General features: G+C 43.4%; 1 protein-coding gene across 1 annotated transcript; it reads right to left on the minus strand.

Moving 5' to 3' along the window:
* Positions 1–3,845: 3,845 nt before the first annotated feature.
* LOC129332660 (uncharacterized protein F54H12.2-like) lies at positions 3,846–5,156 on the minus strand. The gene has a single exon (XM_054983894.1). The coding sequence runs from the start codon at positions 5,154–5,156 to the stop codon at positions 3,846–3,848; it is 1,311 nt and encodes a 436-aa protein (XP_054839869.1).
* Positions 5,157–13,700: the final 8,544 nt, after the last annotated feature.

Here is a 13,700-nt window from a genome sequence, read left to right on the forward strand (position 1 = left end):
TGCAGTTAGGACCCTGTGGGAACATGAGTGGCGGGAGATGATGGAGGATGACAGGGATCTTGGTGCTTTTCTAAGGGAAAAGAAACTGCCCTCACCTCTATGCCCTAGAGATGCCCTTTTTGGCGGGAGGACAAATGCTGTCTGTTTGTATTATAAGCCCCAGGCTGGGGAAAAAATACACTATTATGACTTCACCAGCCTGTACCCTTTCGTAAACAAGACAAAGAAATACCCTATTGGTCACCCAATCATTATTTATAAGGACTTTGCCCCTCTCTCTGAATATTTTGGCCTTGCCAAAGTTAAGGTGCATCCACCTCGAGGGCTCCTTTACCCTGTTTTACCCTTCAAGGTGGATAGCAAACTTCTGTTCCCACTGTGCCGCACATGTGCAGAGGCAAAACTGAAAGCACGCTGCGCTCATTCAGCTGAGGAAAGGGCCCTAGAAGGGACCTGGTGTACCATAGAGCTACTTAAGGCTATAGAAAAGGGGTACAGTGTGATGTCTATTAGTGAAGTCTGGCATTTTGAAGAAAGCTCTGAGGAACTGTTCTCAGAATATATTAAAATGCACCTCCGGCAAAAACAAGAAGCGTCTGGGTACCCTAACTGGTGTACAGATGAGGAAAAAAGGGAGAAATATATTAAGGATTACCTAGAGAAAGAAGGTGTTCAGTTGCGCGCTGAACACATAGCTAAGAACCCTGCAAAGAGGCAAATTGCAAAATTATTTTTGAACTCTTTGTGGGGCAAGTTTGGCCAGAGGTCAAACTTGGTGAACACTAGCATTGTGAGGGACCCAACCAAACTTTTAGAGTATGCATTTTCTCCGGCATATGAAGTATCCAGCTTTGATGTAATTGATGACGAGACAGCAAGCGTGTCCTGGAAGCACGCTAAAGACAGGCACACATTATCAGGGAATACTAATGTAATGATTGCCTGTTTTACTACTGCGTACGCAAGGCTGGAACTTTATGAGCTGCTAGATAAATTGCAAGATCGTTGTTTGTATCATGATACCGATTCTGTCATATTTGTGAGTCAAGACGGGGACTGGAATCCCCCTTTAGGAGACTACTTAGGTGACCTCACAAGCGAGATCCCACCAGATCAATATATTACCGAATTCACATCGGCTGGGCCAAAGACATACGGCTACAGATTATCTGGGGGAAAGGTGTGTATGAAAGCCAAGGGGATTACTCTTAATGTTTCCAATTCTGTAAAAATAAACTTTGACACGCTGAAGGACCTGGTGCTAGACTACGGCTCAGAGCAGACTACTAAAGAGATCCGAGTCCAGCAGCCCTCCATCATAAGAGACAAAAATCAGTGGCTCATCCATACAGGGCCACTGAAAAAAACATTGAAAGTCGTTTATGATAAGAGGGTCCTAGTGGAAGATTTCAAAACTTTACCATATGGTTTTTAATATGGATGTACGCTGGAAACATCCATTTTCTGCAGTAGTGGCTGGTCCTAGCAACTGTGGGAAAAGTTTTTTTGTAAAAAACATTTTGGAAAATGCCCAACATGTACTGTCTGTCATGCCTGAAAATATTGTGTGGTTTTATAGCTGCTGGCAGAATCTGTATGATGAAATCCTCTGTAAATACCCCTTTGTAAAATTTGTGGAAGGACTGCCTGAAACTCTTAATGATGATCAACTTCTCCCCACCAATAAAGTAAATCTTATCATAGTTGATGATTTGATGAACTCAGCTTGTGAAAATCCAGAAATTGAGAAAGCCTTTACCAAATACGTGCATCATCGGAATCTGAGTATCTTATTTATCACTCAGAATATTTTCTTTCGTGGGAAAAGCAACAGAACCATCAGTTTAAATACCAAATATCTAGTGTTGTTTAAAAACCCCAGAGACAAGTTACAGATTGCAACACTGGCCCGTCAAATGTACCCGGGGAAGTCCCAGTTCTTTCTGGAGGCCTTTGAGGATGCCACACAAAACCCTTATGGGTATTTGGTTGTAGATTTAAATGCCTCTACACCAGATTCTCACAGGTTAAGAACAGGACTTTTCCCACCAGAGTGGCCTGCAGTGTATGTCTTAAAAACAAAACCGGCTTCCTCTGGGTACAAAAGAAAGCAGCCTGCGCTCTAACCCCCCTGTTGTCCCCGTGGCCTTCAAAGGACAACATGTCCAGGCGTATAAAGAGAAATTTGGCACTCCTAAAACTACTCATTAAAGCTACTCCACAGCAGAGGAAAGCCATTTTATGTTCAGCATCAGATGATCTGGTCGCGGCTATCTCAGAAATCGCCCTCAACACTTTAAAAGGCAACATCCCTCTATCACCTCGGCAGGTGTGCACACTGAGGAAAAGGCGAAGTTTCATCAAGAACCTGAGTAACAAAAGAGTATCTCTAAAAAGGAAGAAGCAGTTGGTGAAACAGTCTGGTGGGTTTATTGCCCCTCTGTTAAGCTTTGCTATTCCTCTCTTAACAGGGCTTTTAACAAGTCAGTAATGGAATATGCAGAAAAAATGTATTTGGTTCCTAGCCAGCAGTTAGCACAATTAAGGGGGCCCCCTCCTCCTAAGGAGGAAAACATCAGAACTGCAACAATGTATACCTTAGATGCTGAAATGAAGGGGATTCTTCAAAGGCGTGACTTGACAGAATATGAGAAGGCCAAGCATTACGATGCCCTGCTTCAAAAATTTTTAACACATGTGAAACAGGGGGAAAGTGAAAAATCTAAACTGAGCCTGTTTCTGCCTCAGCCAGAGGATTCTTCTGTAGAAACCCCTAAAATTCCTGATGCGATCTTCCAAGAAATAATAGACACTTTGCCGGTTAGATATAAGAAACATGCAAAAGTGCTGTTAAACAAAATGAGACAAAACAAAAGTGTTTCTTCTTGGGATGACCGTGGAGTCTTTGTGTACAAAGGAGAAAATATCCAAGGCTCCAATATGCTGGACTTGGTGAAGGGGGTTACTCAAACACACACCTTGCCTAGCCATCGCATACCCACAGGCTGGGATGCTTTCATGAAGGCCATGGCTGAGCTGAATGTTCCATCTTCTGTGGTGGGAAACCCGATTAATCGCCAAGCTTTCGAGCATCTAAAGAACCCGGTCTCCTCCAAAGAGATGCCGGCCCATTTTCGTAGAGCTTCTACAAAACGAAGAGGCAGCTTGCCAGCTGCATGGATAAATTTGTAATGCTTTAAAATAAAAATTTTCCTTTTAAAATTTATACCGTGTTTGTTTGTTTGTTTAAACAAAACAGACAGACAAAAATCACATTTTAAGCCCACATGGGGGCGCTTTATTGAAATTCAATATTGTGGAATTCGTTGCAAGATACACATGCCTGGGGTTGCACAAAGAGGTTTGGAACAAGTTTGGGCATGCCCTTCTTTTTTACAAACTCTTCCACCATTAGATCATTTTGAGCTAAGTCATCAGAATACAGTTCTTGGATCTGATCAAAGGAAAGTCCTTTATTGCGCAGCTGTAGAAAAAATATGCAGTGATAGCCACAGACCACTGAGTCGTCAGCCTGTAGCTGTCTGGGTTGGAACGCAGTCTTGTTGGCATTTTTTTGCAAAAAATTCACAATGGTTTTGGGAAACAGGGGGCTGTCGGGAGGATGTCCATCAGAGTCAAAAAATTCACCACACCCATCCAGTGTCAAGTATATGGCAAGCCAGTGTTCTCCAGGGAGGTTGTGGGGGTGGGTATTCACCACTAGGCTCACGGGCCTTCGATGCAGTCTCTGTTTGGGGAGCCAGTCAGCTGGAAACACTCCAAGGAAAGTCTTTTTGGTGTGAGGGCTTGTAGATAACACAGATGTCAGCTGTAGGGTATCCATGTTACATATAGTCAAATAAAACGTTTCTTCTATGATTTATCTCAATAACGTTGTCAAAAACCCCATAGACAATCATGTTAACGGTGTTAGGCAGTGCATTGGCAAAACGTATTTCAGCACGCAGATTACCAGTTTTAATCAAGGAGTAGTGGTCCGCACATTCCTGATCTGGAGACAGGTCAAATGCAAACAGCGTGTAGCCCTGAGCAAACTCCTCACGGTTAACTAACAAAGATCTGTCTTTCATATGTTTACCAGCCGCCTGAACCAGATGCATGTATTCCCGCACACAGTTTCCATCTTCAAAGTTGGGTTGTAGAGGTTTAGCAGGTACTTGCTCGCCGTCCAGGTACAGTGCCACAAAATTGATGTCATAATGCTTAAAGTTAAATGGGTTTTTATTATGGGCTCCGCTGAAGGAATCGTTATCTACCAGTCCTATAACTAAAAGCTTGGGTAATTGCCCCAAAAACAAATTCTCTTGGTTGCTGACACGGCTCCCTGCGGGGATGCTAAACACTTTCATGCCCACGCGATCCACAGGGTATTTGGCATTAGCTGTAAAGAGCGCCTCTGCGTGGCCTAAACGGACACCAGGAGCTACTCTTACTTTTTTCACAAAAAGGGAAGCAGACAAGATTTGTAATTTGCACCCCCTATTTGGACCATCTGTCATGAGGCAAAAGGCATCTTTGCTGCGTGTCAGTTTAATTTTGACATCAACTCCATTTACCAGCAGCTTCTCTTGAAAAAACAGATCACTGTGGAGGCGCCCCAGCAGGTCGATTTTTCTGCTTTCAGCAGTCAGGGCTGCTCTTTTAACAAACCCTTTGTTATCTCCATCCAGGGCAGTTGATTCATGATGTCCAGGTGTATCTTTGTAAAACAGGCCTGCAGAGAATTGGGTGGATAGTGTGTCTTCACTATAATTGAGCACTGATTCTATAAAGGCTCTGTAAGGATAGCAGTTGTTACTCTGGCTGATGAGGCGGTCTCCCAGAGTCACGTCCAGCTGGCTAAAGATAGAGGCAATCGGGTAGTTCACCAAACTTACCCTTGCATTTCTATCAAGGTCTGTACCATCATCTTTCACGATCCTGCAACACAGGTAAAGTAGAGTGTTGTTTAAATCCATGTAGTCTTCACCATTTCCCGCGATGAAAAAGTCCAGTGGTGCTGATTCTGACAAAGCCGCCAGGGGTGGGACTTCAATAAAAAGACACCTCTCGATGCTCGTTTGCGTAGGGGCTATTTGGAACAGGTCTAGTTCTGATTTGGTGCATTCTTCTGAGCCGCTGTGAATAAAAGCCATTGCTGCTTAAAATATGTCTCCAGGGCTCGGAGGCTGTCTCCCTGCGCTTCTCTTTGCCTTCCGCTTCTGAGGCCCGCGGCGCTTCACAGCTTTTCTTTTAAAGGGGTGTGGAGGGCCAGTTAATGGAACACGTGATGCTTTTCTTTTAAGCCCTCGTTGCCTTTTAAGATACATGAGGCCTGACCCCTCTTGTGGTGTAAGTGGGCTCATTTTATTCAGAACTGCTTCAGAAACATGCCCCACTACATCTTTAGCAATATTTCGAGCTGCATTTTTTACATGGGGCTTTATGAGCTCAAATCCTCTTCTCAAAAGAGGGACGGCTTTTCGGAAAAGGCTCCGGAATATGCCCTCAACACCTGCCCCATACATAACAGGGGCTCCTTGGAATCCAGGAAGGGCGTTTCCAGCTTGGTTCCTGTAGTAATGCCTGTAAACATCTGGGTCGCCATAGCTTTTTAAGATGACCATCTTTATGTGCTTAAAAGACCAGGGCTTTCCGAGGACGAAAGTGAAGCTTCACGATCACCTTGCCGAGACGAAATGGCACGTTCTTGTTCTGATCCGTCTTAATTTCAATAGTGATAGTGTCTATGTGGTGCTTACTGACAGGTACGTAATGAGGCTTGTCATAAGTAATGTTAATACGCTCATTGCTTTCTCCACGAACTGGGACACACCGGAGTAGGGGGACGTAGTAGTCCCCCACTATCTGATACTCCACGATGTCTGTATAAACGTACAAGCTGTTGAACCCCCCTGTAATATCTGCAGTAAATGGTATTTTTTGGACAGGTTTATTCGGGACCAAGCCTAATATGTGGGCCAGCTCTCCACTTGCTGAGATAGTATGGGGGTCTGGAGCATAAATCTTAACCTTTTGAGAAACAAGGTCATAGCGCAGCACCGCCCCTGGGGGTTTAGGGTGTTCTTCTATAGCAATGTTCATGGCATCAACCAAGCTAAACATGTCTTTGTAATATCCTTGTCTCAGAGGGAAGCCCCATTTCTCCCCATCCTTTGCCATTTCAAATGTTGTAGTTTGGGGGATGGTTCTCCAGCTGTGTGGGTAATGTATTTCAACCATCGCCACCTCCCAAGCACCAAGAAGTTCCAATGGCCGAGCTAGTCGGATGGTGAAAGCAGCAGTGGTGTTCTGTGGGAATACATCTGCGCAAGCATTGCTAGGGAGGGTGACGTAGAACCCACTATCCATCTTCTTTTTCGTAGATGGGATTGCAAAGGCGGGAAGCAAGCACCCAGCTGTTAAATTTATCAGGCCAGCCTAACCACTTTACTAGATAGTACTTTCTCTTCCCCCTGCCTTTTGATGCTAAAACTTTCTCAATTCTGTACACCCTGTCTGCTTTTGCCTTAACTTTCTGTAACTCTTCAGGATAGAATGACCCTATGACGGGGTCTTCAGCAAAATCTTTGAGCTGGTATACAGGCCTCTTCCCTCTACGGATGACCTGTTCCACTATGAATATTTCATCTGTGTAGCTTTGTTCATAACCTTTTACAAATAGCCCTTTGCTTTTAGACACTCGCACATGGTCTCCTTTTTTAAACAGAGGATTCTCCCCTTCCTTTTCTTTTGTCACAAAACAGTCTCCATAAACCATTCTCCAGACCATCTGAGCATTGGCCGAATTTACATCTGCAGGCCGGGCCCTAATTGTCCTGTGAAAGCTGTGATTATACGTTTTTATGAGCAGAGGTAACACGTCAATATACCTGAATGTATTGTTGGCTGTAAAATACCTCCACATTTTTGTTTTTAAAGTTCGGTTGAAGCGTTCCACAATGGCTGCTTTGACTTCACTGTTGGTGACAAAGTGGTGAACTCCATGCTTCTTTAACACACTGCTTACAGACTTGTTTAAAAACTCTTTGCCACGATCAGTCTGAAGCTTGGCGGGCTTTCTACCTTGCCTGAAAATATCATTAAAGGCTTTTGACACCCCCTCCCCTGTTTTGTCTTTTAGGACTGAAGCCCAGGCATATTTAGACAGGATGTCCACCACTGTTAAAATGTACTTGTACCCCTCATTGTATTTGGAAAACTGCTGCATATCCACTAAATCAGCCTGCCATTGGGCATCCAGACCAGAAACTATGGTCTTGTTTCTCTTAAAATGAACCCTGGCCTGCTTGTGTAATGTGTAAGCATCTTGCTCTGAAAGCCAGGCAGCAACATTATTTCGAGTTAGAGTTTTAGATTGCTTTTTGGCCGCGTGGAAGAGAGGGGTCACCCCACCAAAACTACCTGTTTCTCCAGGTGTATAATATATATTCTTTAATATCGCCTCCTCCCCCGACATCTCTACCTCCACCCCGCTTAACACAATTATGACCATTCAGGGTAAAAAATAAAATGTTTTATTGTGACAAACTAACTCCTCTTCTGCTCTTCACTCTGATTAAGGCAAAAGCATGACACGCAGGAGATGTTCATATCCACATGGCTGCCGATGTGCAGATTCTCAAAAGCTTGGATAACGTCCTCATCAAACTGGTGTAACAGAATAAAAAAAGGCATAGTTCAGTGAAAAGGCCCCTCAGAGGCCACCCCCCACCCAACTTCATTAGCCACCCCATTCACAAACACAAATATTGATTTACCTCAGTACCTGTGAGTGTTGAACTGTGCTTTCTATGTCCATAGATTCATTTAAAGGTCCATCCTCCTCCTGGTCCTCTGCCACATCCTCAAACTCCTCAGCAGGGGTCCGGAAAACACACCACATAGGGTTGGGTATCCTAAAATCCATTTCATCTGCAGGGGGGCCGGTTAACCCCGTCTGTGTTCCATGCTGGTTTCCCCATGTTTGTAGCATTGGATTTTCTATGATAGTGGGGGGAATTAGATCCAGCTCCGGAGACTTGGCCTGCTCACCTGCCTCAATCTTCCCGTTGCGAATCCGGTAAGTACAATACATAGGGAGGAGCTCTCCAAAGTACATCTTAGGTGCCAACGGTGTCTTAAATTCCTGGGGCCTCACAGGAGTATCCATGTTATCAGCAAGAGCCCAGCCGCGTGTCTGCTAGCGCAAAATGGCTTCTTTCCTAAAAACCACCTTGTATGGGTGTGTCTAAGAGCATCCTATTGGTTGGGGGTGAATGGGCGTGTTGATAGAGGGGTCACACGGCCATACTCAGCCAATAGCTGTGGTGGTTACCCCATTTCCGGGGTGGGGTGCAGCAGGCGGAAGTTCACTGACGTGGAAGTGGGTGGTGTTTGCGAAAGGAGATCCAGTTACATTGCAGGGGTTGTGGCCTTCCCATGTCACTTCCGCTGAGGTAATAGGGGAGGGGTGGCCTGCACACGTCACTTCCGATGATACAGCAAATATGCAAAATGCCTAATTAATATGCATGGTATACCCGTCACTTCCGATGATGTCATGGGTGGGGGTGGCCAGCTTACGACAATTCCGGCGATGTGGCAGGGGGAGTGGTCTGCAGGCGTCACTTCCGATGGCGTCAGGGGTTGTGGCGCAGCTTGCCCACGTCATTTCCGGTGGCGTGGCTTGATGGCGTCATTTCCGGCGGCGGGGCTTGATGGCGTCATTTCCGGTGACGTCACAGGAGGGCGCCATTGCTTACGTCACATCCGGTGACGTAATGCCTCATTAATTATTCATGGTATACCCTTTTACTACTCCTGGCCTCCATGTTTGTAGAAATAATCCTACGTTTGTCAGTGTTGGATTATCAAGGAGTAATATATATGGAAGTGGAGGAGGAAAAGAGTAAAAAAAATGGATTGAAAAATCCATTTTTGAAAACAAAGTATTTTTCAATTCATAATAGAAAATGGATGTGGGTTTTTCCATGTGTCAACAGCTTTGGTATTGATGCTCCATGTGAATGGAACTCTGCTCATTGCCCTGATCATACAAAATGGTGATTGTGTATTAGGAGTATTGCTGAATACTATTCGAATCCTGACTAATTAAATGTGATTCTCCTTACCTTAGCCATTTCAGCAGTCAGTTCAGAGATCACCCATCTGCTATGAGGGTCAAAGAATGCTTAGAAGTTTTGTTTAAAAACAAACAAACCCTGAGCATTCTGAATTAGTTTGGAATTTTGTGTGTTCTGTGCACATAAGTACATTTTCTTTTCAAGAAGGGAGCATGCATGTTCTGTCACAGCTGCTTGAGAATTGCAATACAGGGGAAGACGTACTTACTTTTGCACTGTGTGCCAGATTTGTCTGCTCTGCTCTTGGGCTGTAGGTGACATTTCCTAACTTGGAAATTGCTGGACCATAGATTCAGGAGGAGTCTGGAGCCATTGTATTCTGTAACCTGTACACATTACTTTTCACTGTCCAAATCAGTGTCATCAAACAAGCACTGCATTGGCAATTCAGTGGATGCTTTCTTGAGCACAAAACCTGGGGAATGCTGACTAAGCAGGTGCAAACATGGACTGTATGCTTGTAATAATTTTGATTTAAAATTACAAGAACTTGGGCAGGGAGGGAATGGAGTCTCCCTAGAGTACAGCTCTGTATTAGGAGCGGCTACATTTGTATTCTAAGCAAGTTTTAGAACTTAAGCAGCATCCTGATGACAGATTGTAATAGCAGAGAAAGAGTAGCAGAGTTATGACAATGGACAAGAAAGGGAAAACATATTGTCTGAACGGTTGTCAAATCATGTGATTTCTTTTCAGCATGATCATTTATTACTACCTCATTGCTCAATATCAGTTGTAATATTTTCTCACTTTCCCCTTTTGACTTGCTTGATGATGATATAAAGGTATCGATCTGGAACTGTATCATTAGAGTTGTGTCTTTTGGGGAGGAATCTTTAATTGGAGTAGGGGCCTCATCTCAGTGACAGAGCATCTGCTCGGCCTGCAGAAGGTCCCTCCCAGGTTCAATCCCTATTATCTCTAGTTAGGATCAGGCGTAAAAGACCTCTGCTAAGACTCTGGAGAGCTGCTGCCATTCTGAATAGACAATACTGGCCATGAGTGACAGACCAATGGTCTAATTCAGGATGAGGCAACTATAGGTGTGACAAATAATGATAAGGGATGAAGAAGTTGATTTTTTAAAAAACAGTTTGACACACTGTGGACAATACAGAATAACCCTGAGAGGTATATTAATCCCAGACGTGCACTTAAGAAAGTTGTTCCTGTTCAGGAAAAAATATTTGCAAACTGAAAGTACGCAAACTGTGGCCATCCTTGTCCCTTAATTACCTTAATAATTATGGTAAAAATTTCACGAGGGCTTGACATAAACCATTCCACTCAGCAAAGTTGCACTTCCCTACTGCATGACAACCCACTTTCTCTTTTGCCAACTTATCAGTGGTGGAATTGCCAAGGAAGAAAGCCTTCAAGGGCCAGTACATAATGCAGTGAATTATGAAATGAAACCGACAAGTCTTCCCATTGAATTTCCGGCAACTTTGCTTTCAACTCACTTCTTTTTCTATTGATTACTTATGCGTTCCAAAGAGTTTATTGTCTATAGCCATAGGCCATCACAATTTACCAAACATCGACTAATAAACAGTTAAATCCATTATCACAGTCTGTAAAGGTTAATTAAAATTAATTAAAACAGTACAGTATGCCAAACTATCCCAGGAATCACGAAACAGCCTCATTCAGTACCACCTTAGATTTTATCTTTTTGGCTGCGAGTGCAAACTGAGAGACTCTATAGGACACATGATTATCAGTGCCAGATAACAAATTTATGTGAATACATATATACCATTTAAAATGTATTGATAACTTGCAGTAAAAATCAGAGACAAGTCTAGCCGTCAGCAATGCCCAAAGAGAAAAGAAAAAGTCCCGCCCTCATCCCCATCACTTACCATTCTGTTCCTGCTTCCTTTTGGCCACACCTCATGAAAAACCCATCCAGACAGCTTGCAAAGGTGCTTTGACAGCATCTTTCCTAGGTGATCATACTAAACCAGGTTTGAATCAAAGACAAGCAAACCAAAACTGCAGCAAAAGGGAAAAATACAGAAGGTGAACAAGAATGGGACCACATCATGTGGATGCTCCAAAAAATAAACCCTCTCCATTGAAACAAGAGCAAAACCTCTGTGTGGAAGCAGCCACAAAGTGGAGCAGTTGAGGCTGGGCTGCCTAAGAGATACTTCTGAATGTGTAATTCAGGTCTGAGACTGCAGCAGCTGAGTCCATAGAAAACGTAACAGAATCATCTTGGAAGAAATATCCACTTTATTGTTGCCCATCTGTATAAGAACATTAATCATCTGCTAGTTCTTTTTGTAATATTTTATTCCTTTTGGCTGGAGTTTTCCCCTTCTGATTACTATGGAGAGCTGCTTTGTTGATCTTCTTAACTGTCAGCCTACTGTCAAGTCTTCTCTTAGAAATGCAATCCATTCCCTCGCTCTCTTTCTTTAGAAATAAAGTTAGTACTCAAAGGCATTTGAGTACTTTATAAGAATACTATATAAGTGTAAGAGGCTATTATGTCAAAACAGAAATGGAGATCTGTTTAAAAGGTTAGTCAAAATGTCTAATTTGTTGGGCTCACCAGATTGCCTGGTACATAAGACATTCTTCCCTGGCACAACTCTTAAATCATCATGACTTTTATTCAGCATTAATGTGGATGCCATGTGCACCTCTGCTGGACTCTCTTTGCCAATTCAGCATTAAAGGGCCATTATAGTAAAATGTTACTGTAAGAGTGAATGCTTGCCAAACATTTCTCAGAAGAGCGCTGGGCTTTTAAGACAAACGAAACATGTAAATGTCAGAGATTATATTTTTTAATTGATTGGATGAAATGGGTGATAGTATGTGTAGTTTTTTTTTATGGAAAGGGAAAGATCAGATTTTCTATCAAAAAATTAGCAGGGGAAAAATACAATTTATCAAATCTTTTGTTTTAGTAACCTCTAAATCCCAGTCTTTCCTTTCAAATAATCTGGCTGCACATATTCTTTTGGTAGCTGAATTAGCATGCTTCATTCACTCAAAACCACCTGCATTGCTTTGACAGCACTGTGGAGGAAGCACCAATGATCAGCTGGATCTGGGAATGGGCGTGGCCAAAAGCCGCTGACTCCCATGGCAACACTCTGGAAGCTGGACATGGCCCAGGTCTCAGAAGTTGCTCATACTCAAGCTAAATCTTCAGCCTGGGGGGGGGGGGGTGCAAGGCTGAGGGGGGAGCTGGAAGGCCATAATTGGTAGTGAGAATGCAACCTTGGAAGAACAGGGCTGTGCATCACAGCAGAACTAGGTGTCAGAGTGTCAGGGCTTGCAAGCTGCTAAGCTAAAAGCACATCTGATGTCACAGCCACTTGCATTTCATACTTCTAATTGCGGGAAGCAAGGTTTCATTGATCTACCAGAATTTCCTTTTGCTTTGGAGTCAAGAATTGTCACCAGATGGGATGTACACAAATATGCAAGAGAAGCCTATAATTTAGACTGCTAGTCAGTTCTCAAGCCAAAGCTACGCCATATTCTTATGTTAGTTGTTTAGTTCTCTCCCTCCAGGCCCAGGTGTTGCCCATGCCACATATATCCATGGGAGCGAAGAATTCTTATCACTCCGTTCCGGCCGACCTTGATGTCCTCGCCTTCCCAGGCCTTCTAGACAGGACTAAGGGGGGAGGCTGGGAATTGGTGTTTGAAGTGTTGTTACTTTCACTTTGTGTGTCATTCTCAACAAAGCCTTTGTTTAGCCAAGACTAGTCCTTGGAATATGGATAATTGAATCCTGAGCGTTGTCTTTCAATAAACCTTTTGGAATCAAGAAACTTTGTGCTTCTTGCAGAAGGGGGGAGACGAACTGTAGATAACTGGGATTCCATAGTCTGACGCTAGGAGCAGAACCACAAGTGACAAAAGGCACAGACTGGACACTTGTCTGCTTCCCTCAAGTTTTGATGGGAAATGTAGGCAGCTTGGCGGAATGTTGGACAAGTGACAGTTGAAAAGTCCATTGGACAACAGTCAGAGAGCGAAGCTGCGAGACCAGGATGCCTACATTTCCCATCAAAACTTGAGGGAAGCAGACAAGTGTCCAATCTGTGCCTTTTGTCACTTGTGGTTCTGCTCTAAGTTATAAAGTTCAGGAGGGAAGAGACAACTGGAGGTGGAGCAGTATAAATTAAATTAAAATGGCTGAATTATCATGGAAGGATTTTCTGATGAAATCTATCACTCACTGTATAGCAAATTAAATTCTAGTAAATTGGAAATTAAATTCCACCTCTAGTTCTGCACATTCCTAAAACAAATAATCACGAGCCAAAGATATACACATAAATCACTGTTGTTATGCCTGAAAAGGCTATTTCCTCCAGTGCCCCAGCCAATAAGACACTGGAGGCCAGGAGTAAAAAAGGGGTCAGATTTATTTCATTGTTGCAACACTGGGACAGAAACCAGGCCTTAGAAGCCCCCCAAACTGTTTCCCTCTGGCTCCTTCCTTGAGCAGCAGAGTTTTTATAATGTTTTTGATGTCACAATATCAGTGTACTTAATTACAAAATGATTGGTTCATAGTAT

The sequence above is a fragment of the Eublepharis macularius genome, chromosome 6, assembly GCF_028583425.1.
Source record: "Eublepharis macularius isolate TG4126 chromosome 6, MPM_Emac_v1.0, whole genome shotgun sequence".
NCBI lineage: Eukaryota > Metazoa > Chordata > Lepidosauria > Squamata > Eublepharidae > Eublepharis > Eublepharis macularius.